The sequence below is a fragment of the Drosophila miranda genome, chromosome 2, assembly GCF_003369915.1.
Source record: "Drosophila miranda strain MSH22 chromosome 2, D.miranda_PacBio2.1, whole genome shotgun sequence".
Lineage (NCBI taxonomy): Eukaryota > Metazoa > Arthropoda > Insecta > Diptera > Drosophilidae > Drosophila > Drosophila miranda.
The window spans coordinates 17,163,020-17,183,050 of record NC_046675.1 but is presented as its reverse complement, the minus strand read 5'-3'; the positions used below and the strand labels follow the sequence as shown (position 1 = coordinate 17,183,050).

At 40.2% G+C, this 20,031-nt stretch overlaps 1 protein-coding gene across 6 annotated transcripts in view; it reads left to right on the top strand.

Annotated features, from left to right (window-relative positions):
• The window catches only part of LOC108155441 (protein held out wings), a 47,141-nt gene that overhangs the window by 19,155 nt on the left and 7,955 nt on the right, over positions 1–20,031 (top strand). For all 6 annotated transcript variants that reach the window (XM_017286254.2, XM_017286255.2, XM_017286253.2 and 3 more), the window contains exons 3-6: positions 7,641–7,774; positions 17,036–17,152; positions 19,334–19,474; positions 19,767–19,863. In XM_017286254.2, coding sequence (XP_017141743.1) covers positions 7,641–7,774; positions 17,036–17,152; positions 19,334–19,474; positions 19,767–19,863 — 489 coding nt within the window. The remainder of the gene's footprint in view (positions 1–7,640; positions 7,775–17,035; positions 17,153–19,333; positions 19,475–19,766; positions 19,864–20,031) is intronic.

Below are 20,031 nucleotides of genomic sequence, written 5' to 3'. Positions count from 1 at the left end.
GGTGAAAATAATTATTGATCGATACACACGATACATAAGAGATCGATTCGCGAGCTTTTACTAGCCCCCTTACTTAATACCAAAAGGATGTTGATAATTTAACTATTTGATGGATGTGTTATAGATAATTTATCGATATAACTGATAATTAGTCCATATCCATAAGGTATGCCTTTCGATAATAAATCGATATATCGTTTTCGCATGCCTTAACTGAATATAAAAATCAGATGACTTTATTATCCAACTATAGGAATGATCTATGATGTGCAGGGGTAGCGAAAGCTATTCTTTCTATCTTATTTATGACTAACAAATAGTTATCCAAGAAACTAATAATAGACATCGTTGTTACATCATCAACGTTCTCCGTCTCTAAAATAAATAAAACCTATCAAAATACCAACACACTATTTGGTTAAACAAATTATTACCATTTGATTGCCTTAAACAAATATGCACGTATATTTATAGATACATTCAAGTCAGATTTTGGCATTCGGTACAACCCAGAAATAGAGCATGTTTCGGAGAAGTGTTTATTCTACCGATGGCTTGTGCCACAGACCCAAGAAAAATAGTGAACAAAAGCCTGCATGCAAATTGGGAAAATTCGGGGTTTATTTAACTAACAATTTGTACAATTATTCCGTGTTATTGTTAGCCTTAATGTGCGTTTTATCATTTCTCTGGGGCACGTTGTGTTTGTTCAAGTGTTTATCCGCTGTCTGGGGGCTATTTGGCTGGAAAGCGCCGGCCCGAAACCCGGACCAGGTGCAGATTTATTCTTTTTTGGAGCACCGTATCGTATCCGTGATTTGGTTGGCTCCAGCTTTTCGCCGCTCTTTTGTTTTCCTGTCGATTGCAAAAGCATTTCCAATATTTCACTGCACACACACATAGTAAACAAAGCAGATGGGAACCGAACCGAATCGAACCGATCCTCACCGGAATATGGGAAATAAAACAACAAATTGTGCAAAAAATTTGATTTAAAATTGCTAGAATTTATTGGATGAATTTCGCAAGCTAACAAGACCATGTAAGGGATTTTATTTTGCATGGAAACGGTTGAGTAAATATTTATCTTTCGCATTTCAAGGTCAACATAAATGCGTCGTTATCTTGGGCTCAATTCCAGGAAAGTTTTACCAACATTTGACAACACTTGCGAAAACATTTTGCAACACCTTTTTGAGCTCTTGAAAGTCAGCTGTTTTTGACCTTGAGTAGTAGCACGCAAGTAAGAAGATTGAATTTAAAGAACTTAGTTAGTCAATCTAGTAAATATGAGCCTGTACAATCTCCCCGCCTACTTAGTTCAAGAAACCAGGAATGATAACAGAGGAGCATTTCTTCGCACTTTGTCCAGTGTACACTTCCCCTAAAGAATGGTATTTCCGTTACTCTGTTTGCCTAGTGTTCCGGCGCTCGTTTTCTGATTTTACCCCGGATTCAAGGACAAGGCGTGCTCTCTCGCTCTCTCTCTATCGCTCTTTCCCTGTCGCTGCTCTTCAGCCGCCTCGGTCGCCCTTTTGGCTTGGCATGACATATTCTTGTACCCTGTACTGTTGGGGTGTACAAGGGCATATTGGGTTTCCATATGTGGGATAGAAATTTCGGTCAGTGATTGTTGAATGTTGATCATTTATGAGGAAACTTTTAAGCAACTGTTATACACATTTGATGTAATTATTTAGCAGCTTTCCTGTGATACAACTGTTATATTATTTGTATACAGCTTTCGTGAACAATTACATTTATTATTCGATTATTCAATAACTATTTTTCATATAACATACATATATTCAAAACTGTTATACAACTGTTCTAGAACATATATAAAAACGGTTATACGTAAAACTGTTCTACAGCATATAGTAAAAACTGTTATACATGCAGCTGTTATACAAACTTTATTTAAAAGTTCCAGGCATAAAACTGTTTCTACAACGAAAATGAAACCGTTTTACAGAAAACTAGCAGCTTTTTAATGTTTTTTTAACTTTTATACGCTGTTATAAATCTGCTATAAAACTGTTATACAGCTTGTATACCGACAATTGTTAATCAAATGTTATTAATATTTCAAACTGCTATACAATCCAAGTAACGGGTATCTTTCAGACTTTTGTTCTATTATTGAAATCTTGTTTTTCATTATTATTGCTTTTTCCCCCTTTTTTTCGGTTATGGCCATTGTTTTGTTTTTACGAAAACTTTTATTGTGTTTCCTTTTTGTTTTTGTTTGACTTTGTTTCTCTGCGGATATTGTTTGCCAGAAAAATTACATTTTCCTTCCCCTGTGCTACAACTTACAGCAACAAAAGTGTAGCCTGCATGTGCAATTTTAATTATAAAATCATGGGGATAAAAAAAAATATATTTTATTTAATATTTATGGCATTTTGTCTGTTCAGAAATAAGATTTTGCTTGAATATAATAGAAATCTTGGAAAAATCAGCCACGAATCGAGCGTGTGAACCGACATGCCACTGACAGCTTTATGATTGTTGGAATTTATTTATAAAAATGCATAAAAAACTGTCGTTTCTGTCACTGCTATGGAAATAACCATTAATTAAAATACTGAAAATAATAAGAAAAACACACCACCATAATAAGAACAATGAAAAAACAAACCAAAAACGGATTGAAAGCAAAATAAAGAAATCTTTATTTTTGCAGTGTTGCGAAACACCACCCAACAGCTACAGTGCGTTTTAGAACGGTAGGGCGCTTTCGCCCAAGGTGCAACCATGATGAAATCACACTCCCGCAACGCGCTCTCTTTTCGGGGACTATTTTACTGAGTAATAAGACCCGAAATAGACGGAATTATAATGCCGAATGCCAGGCGAAATTTCAATGCTGGCTTTACGCTCTCCGAATTCCCTGCAGAGAGAGGGGCGTCGAATCGAATTATACTCACTTCGGCACACGACGGCTCTCAAAAGTGAGGGAGAGGCAGAGAGCGAGATCAGAAAGCACTGATTTGTGTTTGGTTCTGATTGCCTTATAGCTTCGAAACGCACTGTCCACCGCAAAGGAGATGTGCACAAAATATGCTAAAAAGCTTCACAAAAAAAAGAAAAAGAAATACAACCGAATAATGAAATTACTTGAACGCACAATAAACCTTCTGTTTTTGTTGTTGTTGTGGCGTTTCGGTTTTGGTTTTGATTTTTTACTGTACAAACAAATACACTGCCGAATTGCAAACATTTCCAAGGCCAATGGAGTTCAAAACCCAAAATCCAATACCGGGGGACCTGGGGGGGTTCAACCTGAACCTTAAACGTTTCTTTGCCATTTTCGGTTGACAATTGGTTAAGGCAGAGTCACAGCCAGGTCGAAACCCACACACACACGCACACACGGGCACACAGACCAGACCAAGATCTCATTTGACTTTGTTTGCCCGGGCTGACAGACACCCACGCTCGAATATCGTGTGGTACGAGTACTCGTATGAATGGTTTTGCATTCATAAATTAGCTGGCAGATACTTAGATATGTGTCGCATTTAGCCACAGCCACACCACGCCTTTGGACCCGCCTACCCCCGCACTTGCCCCCGCCGCTAGCCATGAAATCGTGAGCCAATGCAAATTGTTGTCCCAGCAAAACAAAAAAAACAATCAATCAGATGCGATCCGATGCGATCTCTCGTGTTACTGTTGAGCTAAGCTCAGTTTTAATTTGGTTTAAGGTGTCGCTCTGCGCTGTCTGGCGCATATCTTATGAGATGTTCGGTCTTGTGTGAAATTCGATTTGGTGCGGGATACGAACGGGGTATTTGGTGTGAGCGTGAGGCTGTCTGAATGGAATGGGAACACTGTGAATGGGGGGGGGGAAAGATTCCTGATTAAAACTTGCATTCACTCTTTTCTGCTATTTTTCTTTTCTCTCTGCCCAAAATCGGCAGAGATGTTCTCTCTCACTTGCACTCAGCCCTCAACCGCTGTTATCGCATCGGTCATATGATCCTCTCTGAGCGAGGCTCTCTCAGTGCGTAGGTGCTCTCTCAGCAACATACGAGTGCAGAAGAACTGTCAAGTTACACATTTCTCTCTCACTCTCCCACTCGCTCTCAGCAACAACAAGGACCAAGCTCGACGACAGCTTTTGTTATCTCCTCGCTCGTGCAATCCTCTCTGAGCGAGTCTCTCTCTCTGCTACAAAAACGAAGCGGCAAATAATCAGAATAACAGCAAAGTAACGGAGACCAAAGCCCAGATGAAACGAGTATACACTGAGAATAATTTCACAAATACTTAAGGAGGAAAAAGAAATCTAGTATGAAATGAGACAAAAAGTAATACAGGAAATAAATACAGCAAATAATACAGAAAGGGTTACCAATTAAATAACATTTGAACTAGCAAAAATAGTAGTTTAAATTATTGTATCAAATATATTGGTTTTGTTTCTTAACCGTTTTGATAAAGATTCATTTTTCAATTCATGTTAAATTCCATCCCAAAATCAAAGCAAAAAGGCACTTGAAAAATGTTCAGCCCACGCATATGTATGTACATATGTAACCATTTCTGGCACCCCCCACACCCCCACCTTGTATATATTTGATGCCCTACTTGCCTTCGGGGCAGCAAGACCCAGAACCCTTGCCAAAAAATAAAAGTCGTGGTGCATAAAATTTGACAACTTTATGGACGCTCGAGTGGTTCTTCGTTTCGATTCCGTACCATCTCTCAAGTGCAGGAAAAAGCAGGCAAAAAAAAAGAAACAAAAAGGAAAAAAGTGAGGCAGAAAATCAAGAAAAAGTGCAGAAGCTAAATTTAAAATTTAAATGTTGCAAAATGTGGCAGCCAAGCGGCAGAGGCAGAAGAGATTTCATTCTGGGAAGAAACATCAGAATGATGTCATTTACAAATTAAACAAATTCCATTCATCCTTTAGCCTTGAGTTGGAGCCACGTTAATAACACTCCGTCGGAAAGGTAACCACTTTGTTGGAGCCCCATTTTGTGGGGGCTGCTGAATTTATACAAAACGATGATAATAATAATAATAATAATACTTGAACACACGCAAAGTTGTGCGCCAAATTTGGCGCCTCTCTGGCCATATACAGAGCTTGAGCGTTGGCCAAGAGACACACTCTATAGATGGATGGATAGATAGAGTCGTAAAAGTTATATCTATGTAAATTATGAGTCAAAGTGTGGCTTGCATTAGGCGCGGAATGGAAATGAATGGAAGCGAAAGATGAAGGAGATCTGAGATACTCGGAGAGCTGCCTTAAAAGCACAAACGACTCGACTTGTTAATGAATAAAATGATCATTCATTGATAATTGTTGCTGCTCTCGTTCGGGTCGCCCACTTGGCTCCTCTCGAGTTCTCCAGTCCTCGAGTTCTCCAGTTCTGTATGCCCTAAAATGGTCTGCCTGTGGGGCAGCAACAGGTTGTTCTCTGAGTAAGGGATTTAATTATAGATCGGAGACTAAACCCCCTCCCCGTCCTCCCAGCAGAGACCCCAAGTTATTAATTAAGCCGCCTGCACACCATATGGCTAGGAGCCGATCATAGTAATTTATCTAAATGCCGCCCGATTGTCCGAAGTGACTAATTCGATTCGAATGATACGCGACTTCGTCATCGACTCGACTCGGCTCGGATCGGCTATGCAAATGCGATTTTACACCAATTTAGCCTCCAGTAGAGTCTTATTCATCTAATCTGACTGCACAATCTGTTGCTGCACTGTGTGTGCCACACATCGCTACGGTCACGTTGCAGATTGACATTTGGTCGATTAAAACTGACAGCTGTCATGATTGAATGATCTTAAAGCTCTGATCTGATCTGCACTGATGGAATGTGCTCTTCTATGTTGCGTGTCGCCAGTGGAAAAACTCGAAACACAAATGAAAAGCCCCCCCCATTCGCAAGATGCTCTCTGCTCTCAGCCATCTTCCATCTGCCATCGAAATGTATATTTTTGCGGTATATGTGGCGGTTCCCTCGATTATTCTTAATTTCTTGATGGGTTCTTTGACCTCCCGCGATGAACTCTGGAATGGAAAATATCTTTTTGCTTTTCCTTTCCTGCCGTGCAATTTCTTTTCTGCGTCTTTTCGGGCGCGTGCTTTCTTTTGTTCCTCTTAATTTTATTTATGTGACACCAAAAAAAAAAAAACATAAGTTAAAAAGATGCCGAAAGATAGATAAATATATGTACAAAAAGTTAATTAATTCCCGAGCCAAAGACAGTTCAAGGAAGGCCAAGACTGCTAATTTTGGAAAGGCCCAAAGCCGCCACAAAAATCTTTCTTTTAACCAAAGATCCCCACAGGATTAGGTGCCAATCTTGTCAAAGTTTAGCCACTCGGTTTATATTTAGTTGGACAAGTCAGTGGGGCGTTTAATTGATGTCACAAGTGGGCACAAATCTTGAGTCACTTCTATGACATACGCCCGTGTGTCTGCCCCCCCATGTAGCACACTCACACACCAGCGATTGGCGGGAGTATTTAGTGACAAATTGTCACAGCACATGGCAAAGACAAACAATGGCAATGCAATTGGGATTGGGGCTGGGATTATGCAAAAAAAAACAGAATAACAGCAGCAGCACAATATGTTGATCATATCAATTCGAGAGGGGCTGTCGTTTGGCACAGTTGGGGGTAGGCTCGCACCAGCATCACCGTCAGAGCCCCCCAAGAAGTGTGAAATGTAGGGGAGAGACTACGGCTGACCTCAGACCTCCTCCAAGGGGGAGGGGTGAAAAGCTAATGGAATAGGGAAATTCATGGCATAATTTGTTTAAATATAAACCAAGTGATTTCATTGTGGCCACCCGACCCAATAAATAACAAAAGTGGCACTCACTCACTCACTCATTCGCTCAATGGCCACATATTCACACGCCATTTTACGAGTATTGATGTCCGTTTAGTACATGAATTAAACGTAATTTAATACAGCCACTTAGCCAAATGACGAATGGGACTCGGTTCTGGTGAGGCTTGCAATTAAAATTATCAACGCCGTTCGCTTTGTTTGCCTGCTTTTCATCCACGGAATTTGCATAATGCATTTTCTTAGGCACACATGAGTGGCGTTTATTACCCAATTAAGAGTATTGTATATGTAATCGAGATCCTGATCTACTTCGATATGTGCTCAAGGCTGGAGCACTGTCCTTCATTACCCACATATTATACAATATTTTTTAAGGCCTTTTTTTTCTTTTAATATTGGTTATATGCGATCTAAGCCCTTAGTAGCCCTATAAGTAATCTTTAATACCGATAGGCGATCGATAACATCGATACAGGATCGATAACAGAAATGATTGATCGATGAGATCGATGCATGAATGACATACGAGCGATAAACTATCGATAAAATACAGGAATAATTACAAACTATAAACTATCGATAACATCGATAAATAATCGATATATTTTGGTTTTTTCATTGTAATAAATCCCGAAACTGAACCGAAAACTTCACTCATAACGAATGTATCCATTCACTTATGGAACACTTGTGCATCAAATCAAAGTCTTTCATGAAGTGTTCCCCTGTGGAACCTTATATACTTCTTACTTCCTTTTGTGCTCCCCTTTTAATGTGTAATCTCTATTTTGTTTGATTTTTTTTCAGAAATTGCACGCGTGCGCGCCTCGCTCTTCCAGATCAATGGGGTCAAGAAGGAGCCGCTGACACTGCCCGAGCCCGAGGGCGCTGTCGTGACGATGAACGAGAAGGTTTACGTGCCAGTTCGTGAGCATCCAGATGTAAGTGAATGATGAACGATGAACGATGATCTAATTTATGGATCGACGAGGGCGAGCAAGTATCCATTTCGATGGATGGGTTTCCGCTAATTAGAAAAGTGACAAGAGACTTCGAAGCGGCGGTATGTGTGGCGTTCGCTGAGCAACTGGTACACCGGAAATGGCTTTAAGGTGTGCCAATCACCTCCGTGCTCTGCGCTTCTTCTGTCCGCCGCCTCTGATAGAGTCAGTCGTGTGTTAAAGTGTCTTTGAGACAAGACAACTCAAACACGCCCCAGCCAGATGCCAGATGCCAAATGCAAAGCCCCTCCACCCTCCACCCTTGCCACCCATCCCCTCATAACCCACTATATGGGTTAGATGCGGAATCACTGAAGCGTTTTAGGAAGTCGTTTGACAACGTTCATTCAGATCGTTTCATTTCATTTCATTTACTTGTAGGCGTCACGTCAAAGCCAAGCCCCAAGCCCCAAGCCCTGCCGCCTGCCCGCCCTCCTGCCTGCCTGCCACATTAGAATTTGATTTAATTTTATGCAACTTAAAATGTTGTGCGCTCCGTCTTTTGTTTCTCGTTTAATTTGGAAATTGTTTGGGCGTAGTTTTGTATTTTGTACATTTTTTCTATTTTTTTTTTTTGTTTTGCTCCCTCCATTTATTTATGGCCTGACAGCAGCAGACGAGGAAATTTATTTTATTGCATGACACACTTTGCTCTTGGATGTATTTTATGTTGATGTTTTTCCCCTCCCCTCCCCTCTGCCCTGGCGGTCCAGATACGCGTACGAGTAGATGCATAAATTTAAACAGCATTAATTAGACAGACTCGAAAGCATTTCAGATCGAGTGCTGCTGCTGCTGCTGCTGTTCAACAGCTGTTCCAATAATTTTCTTGGGCAAATACTGGTACTTGGCGCCAAAGCAATAGTTCAGGGTGATGCTTCGACCCCACCAACACATCGGGGGGGATAAATCAAGAGAGGTGCAGGTGCAGAGGTTCCTTCAATAACAAGGAACAGATTTCCACCACACGTTTTTAGAGCCAGAATGGAATAGGTTTCAAATGAAGTAGGGAAAGTAGGAGATCTTAGAGAACTCTCTGCCTCTTTCTACAGATTAAAGTGAGGATTTAAAGGGAGATTCCATGCAGACTTATACCTTAAATCTAACAGAATTTTGTATCGCTTCAGTATTGAATAAATTGCCAGATTAAATGCATCATTTTTGGGTAAATATCTATGGAGATTGCAGGAATTTTTGGGGTTTTAAGGATGCATAAACATGCTTGATCATCAAATGGTCCTTCTTTCTGTGTCCTAAAAATATCGAATAAGCATGCGTTTTCCGATATGTGTCCGTAAAACATTCGAAAAGTAAATTAAAAAATAATTTGAAATTTAATTGGTCGATAAACTATCGATGACATCGATGGAAGGTCGATAAAAAGGCGTTAACATCGATCACAAGATAAACGATCTATAAAATTGATATATGATGGAAAACATTGATAGATGCTCAATAAAAACCAAAAATTGATCGATAAAATTTATGGATGATCTATAAAACATTGAACGATGATCGATTTCTTTGATAGAGGATCAATAACTTTGATAGATTGTGGATTATATTGATACACAATGGAAAAAAATTTATAAATCATAGACTACATCGATACATGATCGGTTATATTAGGAAAAAATTCGAAAAATTCGAAAAAGTTTTATCAATGTTCGACAGAATCGTTAAACGAACCCACAGAACTTGTTAGTTTTAAGATCTACCCAGAATGGTCTCCCCTGATCGATAGTGAAACATTTCGCAAGATATTTGAGCATTGCATAAACTGGAAAACGAAAAGATCAGAGAGGAGCGGAGCGTAGAGCAGAGCCAACATAAAAAGCATCAAATTGGACTTTATTAGGGTGTTTCGGATCCATGTCCAATGTGTCTATGTTTTGTGTACGTTCTGCGAACCAATTTGAAATGAAATGGAATGAATATGAATGAGTTAAGGTCATAAATTAGAAAAGAACATGAGCCAGAGCCAGAGACAACTTTTGATGATGTTTTCCAAATGAAAACTGGCACAGATCTACAGCTCCGATCGGCGGATCTGTGCCCCCCTTTCAGGTGTTCGAATCAGTCTATTTTTAAGGCCGAATGTTGGGAAATTTCCGAAGGCAAAGGTGTTCGATGTTCCCGAGAGCCTTGGGCGTGGGCGTTCAGAGGGGCATTTCTCTTCGCGTCATAAATCATTTGATTTAATTGCAATCATTTCGAGCAAAATTAGCGATAGAAAAATATCTGAAATATGCCACATTTCGCATGTCCGTGTCCGTCTCTCTGGGTGTGTGTGTTTGAAAATGGGTTTGGGCAAGATAAATTGCGTTTCAAATAACATGGAAAATGCAACGGACGAGGCATTCGGATGCCATGCCTCATCGCTGGACATTAATTTCAAGGCATTCGGCCAGAGCGAATAATGGCAGTTCATAATTTATATCCCCCGACAATGTAAATAGAGATTTGTCAGAGAGTGACAACAATGCTCCTAGTCGTATTCGTATTCGTATTCGTTGTCTGCCATTTAAATGGACAAACAATTTGTCAACGGGCTAACCAAATGCAGACGAGGAGATCATAGACGGAGCGGCGGGTTGTTTGCGACCAAAACATAAATGCAACTTAATTAAAACAGCCATCAGGCGGGCAGTGCCAGTGCCGGAGCCAGCGACAGGGCATTAAAACAGTTTACAATTAATTACAAGCCAACTATTAACGCTCCAAAGTCGTCTGTCTCTCTCTTTGTCCATCTGTCTGTCTGCTGTCTCTTTCCATTGTATTCCATCCATCTCTCTTTCTTGGGTGCGTTGCTTGTACGACTGTCAACGCTCATTGCTCATACGCCCCGTGGCGACATGCGACAGTTGACCCACTGAGCGAACAGCAGCAACAGCGACCCAATGCTGGCCCGAGTATCTGTATCTGTGGGCAATTTTCGCTGCTTGGAATAGAAAATTATGTTTGACATTCTTTATGGCCAAATCATTTTTTGTTTTCTGTTGTGTTAAATGAAATCATTTGATGTTTACTGTATGCTGAGCCATTCATACGCACACATGCGTATTCATGTATGGATGGAGCACAATTGGATGCAATTTTGGTTAGAGGATGACAAAAAAATTAAATTGGAGATTAGATTGAACTGGGCTTCAAGTGTCCATTATCCAATATATGTAGGTATATTCTCTAGAAGCAGCAGCAGACGACTCCATTTAGCCAAGTCCGACTGTACTTCTTGTTGAACGTCAAAGATTTCAGAGGCTATTAGACCTAGAGCAGACTCCTGCGTACCAAATACTGGGTATCTTGATGTGGAGGGACATGTGCCTCGACAGGAAACATTTGTAACTCATGGGCCATGTTGGCTCCCACCGACATCTTGTGGCATCCGAAATAATGCATAAAGAAGGATCATATCTTACACATCGCGCATCGCATACATATCTCTAGCCCAGTGCGGCTTAGCAGCAAAGGAGATCAGTTTTTATCCCTCAGAGAACGCCAGAGTACAGGATATGTGGAGGTTGAGGCACGTGTGCTTCTACTGTCTTTCTATGTTTATTTCATAGAAAAAGTAGGTTTCTAACCATCTCTGGTTGGATTTTGTATCTTTTTATGGTTTATACTACTAGTCGATCACCCAAACTGTTCCCTAGTCTCCACACTACTCTCCAAGTATCCACTTGACCCTGTCATTCCGCCCTTGGTTTCCATTCTCTGTTTCCTTATCCTTGGTTACCCCTTATACCCTTAGGTACGTTTTCCAATGGCTTTTCCCCTAATTTATGTAGATCCCGTCGTGCAGTTGATCATTGTAATCAATCAATCAAGTGGTTGATTCAATCCATTATGATCTGGGCTCATTAAATGTAATGTTGCTTGGTCACACCCACAAGACTCGCAACTCCAGATTCGAATCCGATTGAAGCCTCGAAGGTCGTTCCATATAGAGACTGATATATCTCCGAACTCTTGAATGCTGGCCCCTAAACGGCATCCCATTCATCCATCGCTTTGTAGACCCGAGAAAACACTTTACTTTTTGTTTTGTTTGTTTTTTTTGTTGCGCCTTTTTTCATTATTGTCTAGGCCCGTTAACACAAAGGCCAATTAATCTACAAACTGCAGCAAAGTAGTCATAAACATTCAAATGCTAATTACGTGCAGTTTTAATGTACATTTTTTCGGTTGTTTCGCTGGTAATTTAATGGAATGGGGCTTTCGAGGGGTACAAACGAGCATTAGCCGCCGAACCCCGAGCCCCAAACAACAAAAAAAAAAACCGTGGCAAACATTATTCTCAAAGTTTAATTTTTAGTCATTCAAATCGCTCCCTCCCCGTCGACGGTAGCTCCCAACTTTTGATGCCGTTTCTGTTGCTGTTTCTGTTGCTGTCACGTCAATTTTTGATTTATTTTTCCGTGTAATAGACGAGATTTTCTGCTGTTGTTGCCAGCAGCGTAATTATGTGCGCTAAAGTGTCTCTATATACACATTCATGCATGTATTAGAGGCATATAACCTGAGAGTACGGGCATAATCTATTTGATCTATGCCGACCTCTGCCTTGGCGTTGAATATGCATTTTTATACGATTACCCCGTCCGCTGGAGAGGTGATTTCTTATAGATCTTTTTGGTGACCATCTGACTGAAAGATGGAGAGATTCTTTGGGGAGTATATCTACGTATATCCTTGCACGGAGGAACCCCAATTTCTTGCAAGCACTTACGAAGAACCCTTGGTCAAGGAATTAACCAAAAATACTGGTAGACAAATACAGAGATATATCCGATCGAAATAATACTAAAATACTATGGAACTTTTACTTTTACTCTCGCTTTCGATCATTTCGCAAAAGGGTATCGATTAATCGATCGATTATTCGCCTTTCAGCTCCGTCCCAAGCTCTGCTACCCCTTAGATCCACTACAGAGTACTCAAACAGTCGAGACTTCACCTAACCTTGCGGCTAAATATCAAAAGATGAAAATATTTCATGAAATTCTTTGTAAATCGATTAGGATCTCTGAGAACTAAACATTTTCCGGTGGAAATACCATAAGCTTTTATGGAAAAAAACCATTCTGTTGTTAATGATTGGCGGTGGAGGGGGGAGGGGTTTTCCAAAATGAAAACTTGTGCCATTTTCTTTGTGCCGTACAATTGATGATGGCCTTTCATTCGATATTCTGAGGACAATCGGAGGACAGTTGTCATGGCCGCCCACGAAAGTCTGTGGGTCGCGTAGACCTCTGGAACGTTCGCATTTCCTTATCTCACAAATTTGTCTCTCTGTTCTCTCTGTGTGTGTGTTTGTGTGTGTGTGTGTGTGTGTGTCTGTGTGAGGGCCCTTTTGTGTGCGTGTCTGTGGAGGGAGTCTCTTCTCTGTTCTCTTATCAATTTATTTGTACCTTTATTGAAAATTATTGTAGAAATTCTATATGGAATATACATATATATATAAATATAAATATTTTCCGAGCACATAAATTGCCGCCTTGTGTGCAAGGGCCTTATCTGGTCTGACAATCTGCAAAATAATAGGTATACTCGTGTATTCTCGAATACAGGCATTTATTTATTTGTTCACTTCAATTGACTCACATCTGAGACTTGTCTCCAGCCCCCCCCTCCACCTCTCCACTCCACTTGACTCCCGTTTGGGCTTCTGTCTTTTGTCCGCCTCAAGTACCTCTCCCATTCCCTTGGGCTGGAAAATGCCAATAAACGTACAAACACAAATAATATACCATTCAAAACTGTTTGCTTATCGTTGCTGCCGCCGCTTCTGCTTCTGTTTTTGGGTTTTGGAATTTCCAGAGGCACGCGTGTGGGACTCTTGAGGGAGCTCCTCCTCCTCCTCCTCCTCCTCCTCCACTTACTCGTCTCGTACTCGTAATTATCGTATAGCTCGTAAATAAACAACAAAGTAAATGCTATTAGGAGTGAGGGGTGAGGAGAGGGGTGTATTGCGCGATGCGACTGGGGATGCATTCTGTGCAAAGAAATAGATTAGCACACACTTGCACACACACACATACATATGTACTTATATTAGAATGTCTACAATGTAAATAATTATTTTTTAAATCAGTTTCATCTTTGGATTCCGTTTTCAAATTTTAGAAGAGAGATGCACGCGTATTCCTAACAATCTTAGAATTTTTCGTCGATGTATAGATAACCGTAGGATGCCTTTCGGCCTGAAGATCTTTGAGATCATCTAGACAGCATCTTATCTAAATTTCCTACAACAGTTCCCTCAATAAACGATATTCTACTGATAAAAAGTGTAGGGGGTCTTATAGTGGCAGATCGACTATATTTCCAGTACCTTTAGACGTTATTTTGATTATTATTTGTCGATAATTTGCGAATAGCTATACAAATTTTGTGGAGGTTTTTAATTGGTTTATTTTAAGGATTATTTAACTATTTTTTTTAGGCTATTTTGACCATTCGCTAAAGTTTTTCTTAAAGATATATTTTGAGAATTTGTTGACTATTTGGATAATTTCTTGACTAAATTTTGATGATATTTTTAGAATTTATTTTGAGAATCAGTGGACTATCTTTTGATGATCTTTGAATTGTATTATGAGAATATTTTGTACTATAGCTTAAAGCGAAATCTTGTGACGATATTTCACTTTTATTGGAAGATCTTTGGACTATATTTTTTAAGCATATTTTGAGGATATTTTGAGGGTAGTTTGTGGGTAGTTTGTGGATAGTTTGAGGATATTTTGATGATACTTTGAGGATATTTTGAGGATGGTTTTGACTATAAATTTAGGGATCACTATATAATCTTTTGTGGATGTTTAGACTTTATTTTAAGGATCGTTTGACAATCTTTTGAGTGTTTTTTGGGTTTTTTTTTTTCGGTATCTATTGTGGCTCTTGAGAGCCTCGATTGCGGATCTGTTGGGAGGCCCTATAGAACTCTAGGCTCCTCTGCTGCTGCACAGCCAGCACAGAGTTCCGCTTCAAGTGCATTCATTTGTGGTTTACTATTCATTCTTTATTGATTTCCGCGGCGCAGATTACAGAATGGAAGCCCTTTATCATTTATTTGGCCCACTCGGAGATTTGTTTGTTTGCTTGGCCTGGTTCAATGTTTGTGGTATCTCCAAAAGGGGGCAAGTGCTGCCAGGGGGGGGAGGGTAAATTTTAATTTCCGTTTATGGGATAAACGGTGGAGATCGTTTGTGTAAACTTTTGGGTTTTTAATTAAGCCAATGCAAATGTGGGGAGGGGCTTTCGAGCTCTCTTCAGCAGCCCCCCTCAATACTCTCTCGGGCGGAGTGCGTAGATACAAACTTTCTCGCCATATTTGTGCACCATTTTGTGCCCCATTCAAGGAGGATGGATTGTTGCTGCTGCTGCGGCAGCTGGGAGGCACTTTGGATGAGGTTTTGTGCAAAAATTTAATTAAAATGGCCAAAGCCATTAGGCATTAACTGCATTCTTCGGATCATGGCGGCAATTTTCAATTGATTTGATCTCTCGGTGCCGCTGCTGCAGTGGCAGTGGCAGTTGCAGATGCAGGCTATAAGATACAGATACATTCGGACTGACAACAGCTGCTGCTGCCGCTGACTGTTGCCTGAGGCCTGGGGCGGCTGGCTGTCGATGATCGCATCACACGGTGGAAGGGGGAGTGGGAGGGGGAGAGGGAGGGGGAGGGGAACGAACAATATCTCACATCCCCATCACATCACCGCATTCGGAATAGATTTTCATTGTGTGTGTGAGAGTGGGTGTGGGTGTGGGTGGCTACTGCCTTCGGGGCTTCGACCAGAACTAGTTTATCCGGCAATTTACAATAACTCACATGAAAATCGCTTTCGATCTGGCTAATAAATCGAATTTATCATCACATCACCCGCGCCCCGCGGCCAAATCGGCCTTTATCGCAAATCGGATACACGTCTGTATATGTATGTGTGTATGCACGAGTATGGGTGCATGATAATTGGGCGCCAAGCAGCGACCCCCTTGTTGGCCCGGCTTACAATCGGCTGATAGCCATGTCCATCATTTCACGGATCTGGCCATCGGACAGGCGCGTCACTTCTTTTGAATGTCGCCGCCTGTCGATTGAAAGACTGACGGAATTACGGTGTGACGGAATGACGGTGTGACGGACTGAATGACTGCATTTTGTTATATGCATAAAGAGTATATACACTCGGAGAAAAAAGTAAAGACATTCTCACCTGGATCTAAAAATTGGAATTAAAATTTAATTAAAATTAAAAAATAAATTTGATAGATTAAATAAAAAACAGATAAATATATTTTAATTTAATTTGTACTTTAATATGAAAATATTTTATTTAAATATAATCCATTTTTAAATTAAATCTTTTTCATAAATAAAATAAATATTTTCATATTTAAATATATTGTTTTTAGTGGCCAAATTTGTATCGACATAAATTAACGCACATATAAAACTTAAAAAAAAAAATATAAAATAAATTAAAAAAATATAAAATAAATAAAAAAATATATATGTATAAAAATATATTGAATTTGTAGAAATTAATTTTATTTTAAATATCTATATTTTTTACGTAAATATAGTCCAGATGAAATAAATGAAGATAATTATATATTTCATATTTAACATAAATATATTTTCTACAAATTTAAAAGTTTTACATGTGCATATATTTATGTAGATAATTTAATTTAATTTAAATATGGGTGTGTGTCTCCTTCCGCTCTGCCATCAGCAGAGTTTTCTCTCAGTGTACACATCGCATCTATTCTGGCTGATTTGTTTATCGTGCCAAATTCAGGCGTGTCGCCTCAGGTCATATTACCTTAGCCATTTACCATTTACAGTGCGATTATATCGTAATACTTGTACGCGATCCATTGTTGTTGCGGGTGACGACGACTCCGATCAGCCTTCAGCCTTCAACCGCGGACAGAAACGGAATCTGAATGTGAATCCGAATCTGACCAATTTTGATTTTGACTTTGAATGGACTTGATTTGGATTTTATGCACTCGAAAGAGGTCTCCTCTCCCTCTGTCTGCCAGTGAGTCATGATCTCTGATCTGGTCTTCTAATGCGTTTTAAATTTGCCAAATAAAAAAAAAACTTTAATTAGTTTCCGCTAATGATTTCCTCTCATATTAATTCGGTTTCTGTTTCCATTTCCATTTCCCTCTTTATTTCAGTTCAACTTTGTCGGTCGCATTCTGGGACCACGCGGCATGACAGCCAAACAATTGGAGCAGGAGACCGGCTGCAAGATCATGGTCCGCGGCAAGGGCTCCATGCGCGACAAGAAGAAGGTGAGTGCCACAAAATGTTAAAGAATTCCCAAGTGCGAATGTGTACAGTCCTAAGAGAGAGCGGGAGGCATTCCATTCACTCATAAGCAGAGCACTTCAATCTCAATTTGAATCATCGTAAATATCTCTGGCGAATAAACTACGCGGGTGTTACATTTCTGTTGACAGTCGGCTTCCGTGCCAAATGCGAATTGTTCACAATGAAAGGCAGATCCAAAACATTAATTCCCCCTCTCCATCTGTATGTATTGTGTGTTTATTTATCTATTTATATACGTATCTACATATTTACATACTTCGAAGATCTGTCTGTCTGTAGAAATATCTAGATCTTGGAGACTACAGGATAGTAAATAAATTGCCGAATGCTCATACATTTCAACACAAGAAGAAAGTTTCTTAGCTGACTGCCGAATGTGCAAAATTCCACGAAAGCCTGTAAACGAGTACATACCGAAATCGTGGCATTAGAGCGTACAAAAATAATAAACTAAAAAATAAAAAATAAAATATGATACGTCCCATTTTTGTCTTCCTCGTTACTCATTTTAATAATATTATTATTATTTTTCAAAGATAAAGATACTAATGAAAAAAGCATCTGTCAATAGTACGTACATCCATATATGTGTCATGCGGCAGAGCCCCTCGGTTGGTGTGCGCACAAGCTTCAGCTTGCTGTCTTTTGTTCCACTTGATGGTGCAGTCATTGCAGGACCTTTGAGTCGAGGAACACAGAAGTGCAGCCTCGTTTTCTTACTCTCGAGGACTTGTCTTCTAATTCAAATTAGAGAGCATTTAAAAGTCCGTAGACCGGACCTGAACGACCGTACCGTACCCGAAATATTGTATATGCAAATTCCTGTCAGTCAAAAATGTTCTGATGATTTAATTTCCTCTGGCAGCAAAGAGCAAAAAATGCGAGAATATGAATCGAGTGACTCGAGACGATTAAATGTATTTTTGTAATTGTTAAATGTGGCGGGGCTTATGCGACAAACAGACAGAAAGAGCGACAGGCAGTCAAACAGAAAGAAATCAAGAAACGAGGACCGACTGACACACAGACGGCGGGAAGAAAGAGAGAGAGAGAGAGAGTGTTAAAAAATTGTTTAATTTCGTTGCAATATTTTGATAATTTAGTAGCAAATACTCGAACGAAAGTAACGCCCACACGATTGTCTCCTTAGTCACCGCCAAAGACCCGAACAGATTTCACATTCGTTGTCTTTGAGAAAGTGCCAACAGAAGGCGAAATAGAATTTCTGTTTACTTGCATGTGGGGTGGCATTATTTTTTAGAATTTATTTTGGTGCAGAAGCAGTCCTCCTCGTTCCCCCAGAGATGCGTGTTAGTCATAGTCGGAGGCAAAGTCTGCTCAAAGGTGAGACATGCCCCTGCCGTGCCATGTCCGATCTTAATTTGACACGGGATAAGCCTCGCACTGGACCAAGGCTGTTGGACGGAGCCTCTGGCACTCTCCTTCTCGCTAATTTGAGGCTTAATTGTTTATAAATTGTGGGTCAAAAGTTGACAACGACAGAGGCAGGTTTTTTTTTTGTCTTTTTGCATATATTTCGAGTGAGCCAGCCAAGAATCGTCTCGCTATAAGTAATAACATCATCAGCCAAAAAAAAAAAAACAACAACAACAACAAAATTTTGTAGGAATTTTTAGTGCACCAGTGGTGCGGCACGCCCACAATTAATTGTTCGCGCCCATTAGCACACATGCTGAAAGTACACTTGGTTTTAATCATTCGGTTGTTTGCACTTAAACGTGGAATCCGACGAGGTGGAAAAGTGTGATTGGGAGAGGGACTTGCTAGGTCTCCTTGGAATTAATTTAAGTAGAATTCGATGGGTGTTTTTAGTTTTCAAGAGATTTCTTAACAATTTCGAGCGATTTGTTCGCTAGCGTTTTCGGTGCGCGACTAAAACAGCTGCGGTGTGGCGAGAGAGCGTTTAAAACAGCGTTGTCGTAATAGTTCTCAACAGACGTCTGCAAGGATGTACTCACAGTACTCCCTCTTGACCGAATGGCATGTTGGGATTCATCTGCCCCTTTTGAAGGGGAGAGGGGTTTTATAATTTATTCCATAAATTGCTTAAGGTAATATAAATCTTTATTATCTTCTACATTCTATATTCTTATGCATTTTATGTTTTATTCTTCTTCCAGGAGGATGGCAATCGTGGCAAGCCCAATTGGGAGCACTTGTCCGATGACCTGCATGTCCTGATCACCGTCGAGGACACCGAGAACCGTGCCAAGGTCAAGCTGGCCCAGGCTGTGGGCGAGGTTCAAAAGCTGCTTGTGCCGGTAAGTCGGAAGACCCTGGAAGGCCCTAGAAAAGTGCCTAAGAACCAAAGAAAAAGACAAACATCAAAGGGCCCCTGCCTGTTACCCCCTCTCCCCCTTTCGCCCCTTTTAATGTTTAATTCTCTCATAGCTAAAATTGAATGTTAACCAAAATATAATCAATAATGTATATTTTTCTCTCATCTTTTCTCTTACCCGAAAAACAAACAACAAATCTAATCCGCCTTAATGCAACACAAAACACATGCAACACACAACACACACAAAAACATTGCCGTATCTGTACTAACAGCAAGCCGAAGGCGAAGACGAGCTCAAGAAACGCCAACTAATGGAATTGGCCATAATAAATGGCACCTATAGGGACACAACAGCGAAATCTGTCACAGGTATGTCGAAAACAAGAAGCCAATCAGGCTTCTCAATCAATCAATCAATCAATCAATCAATCGATCTATCCGTAACAATCTCTCCGTAACCCAAAGATATAGCCAATATATAATCCAATTTCTATTCAGCTAATCGAATCTTTAACCAGAAATGTCTAACAATTAACG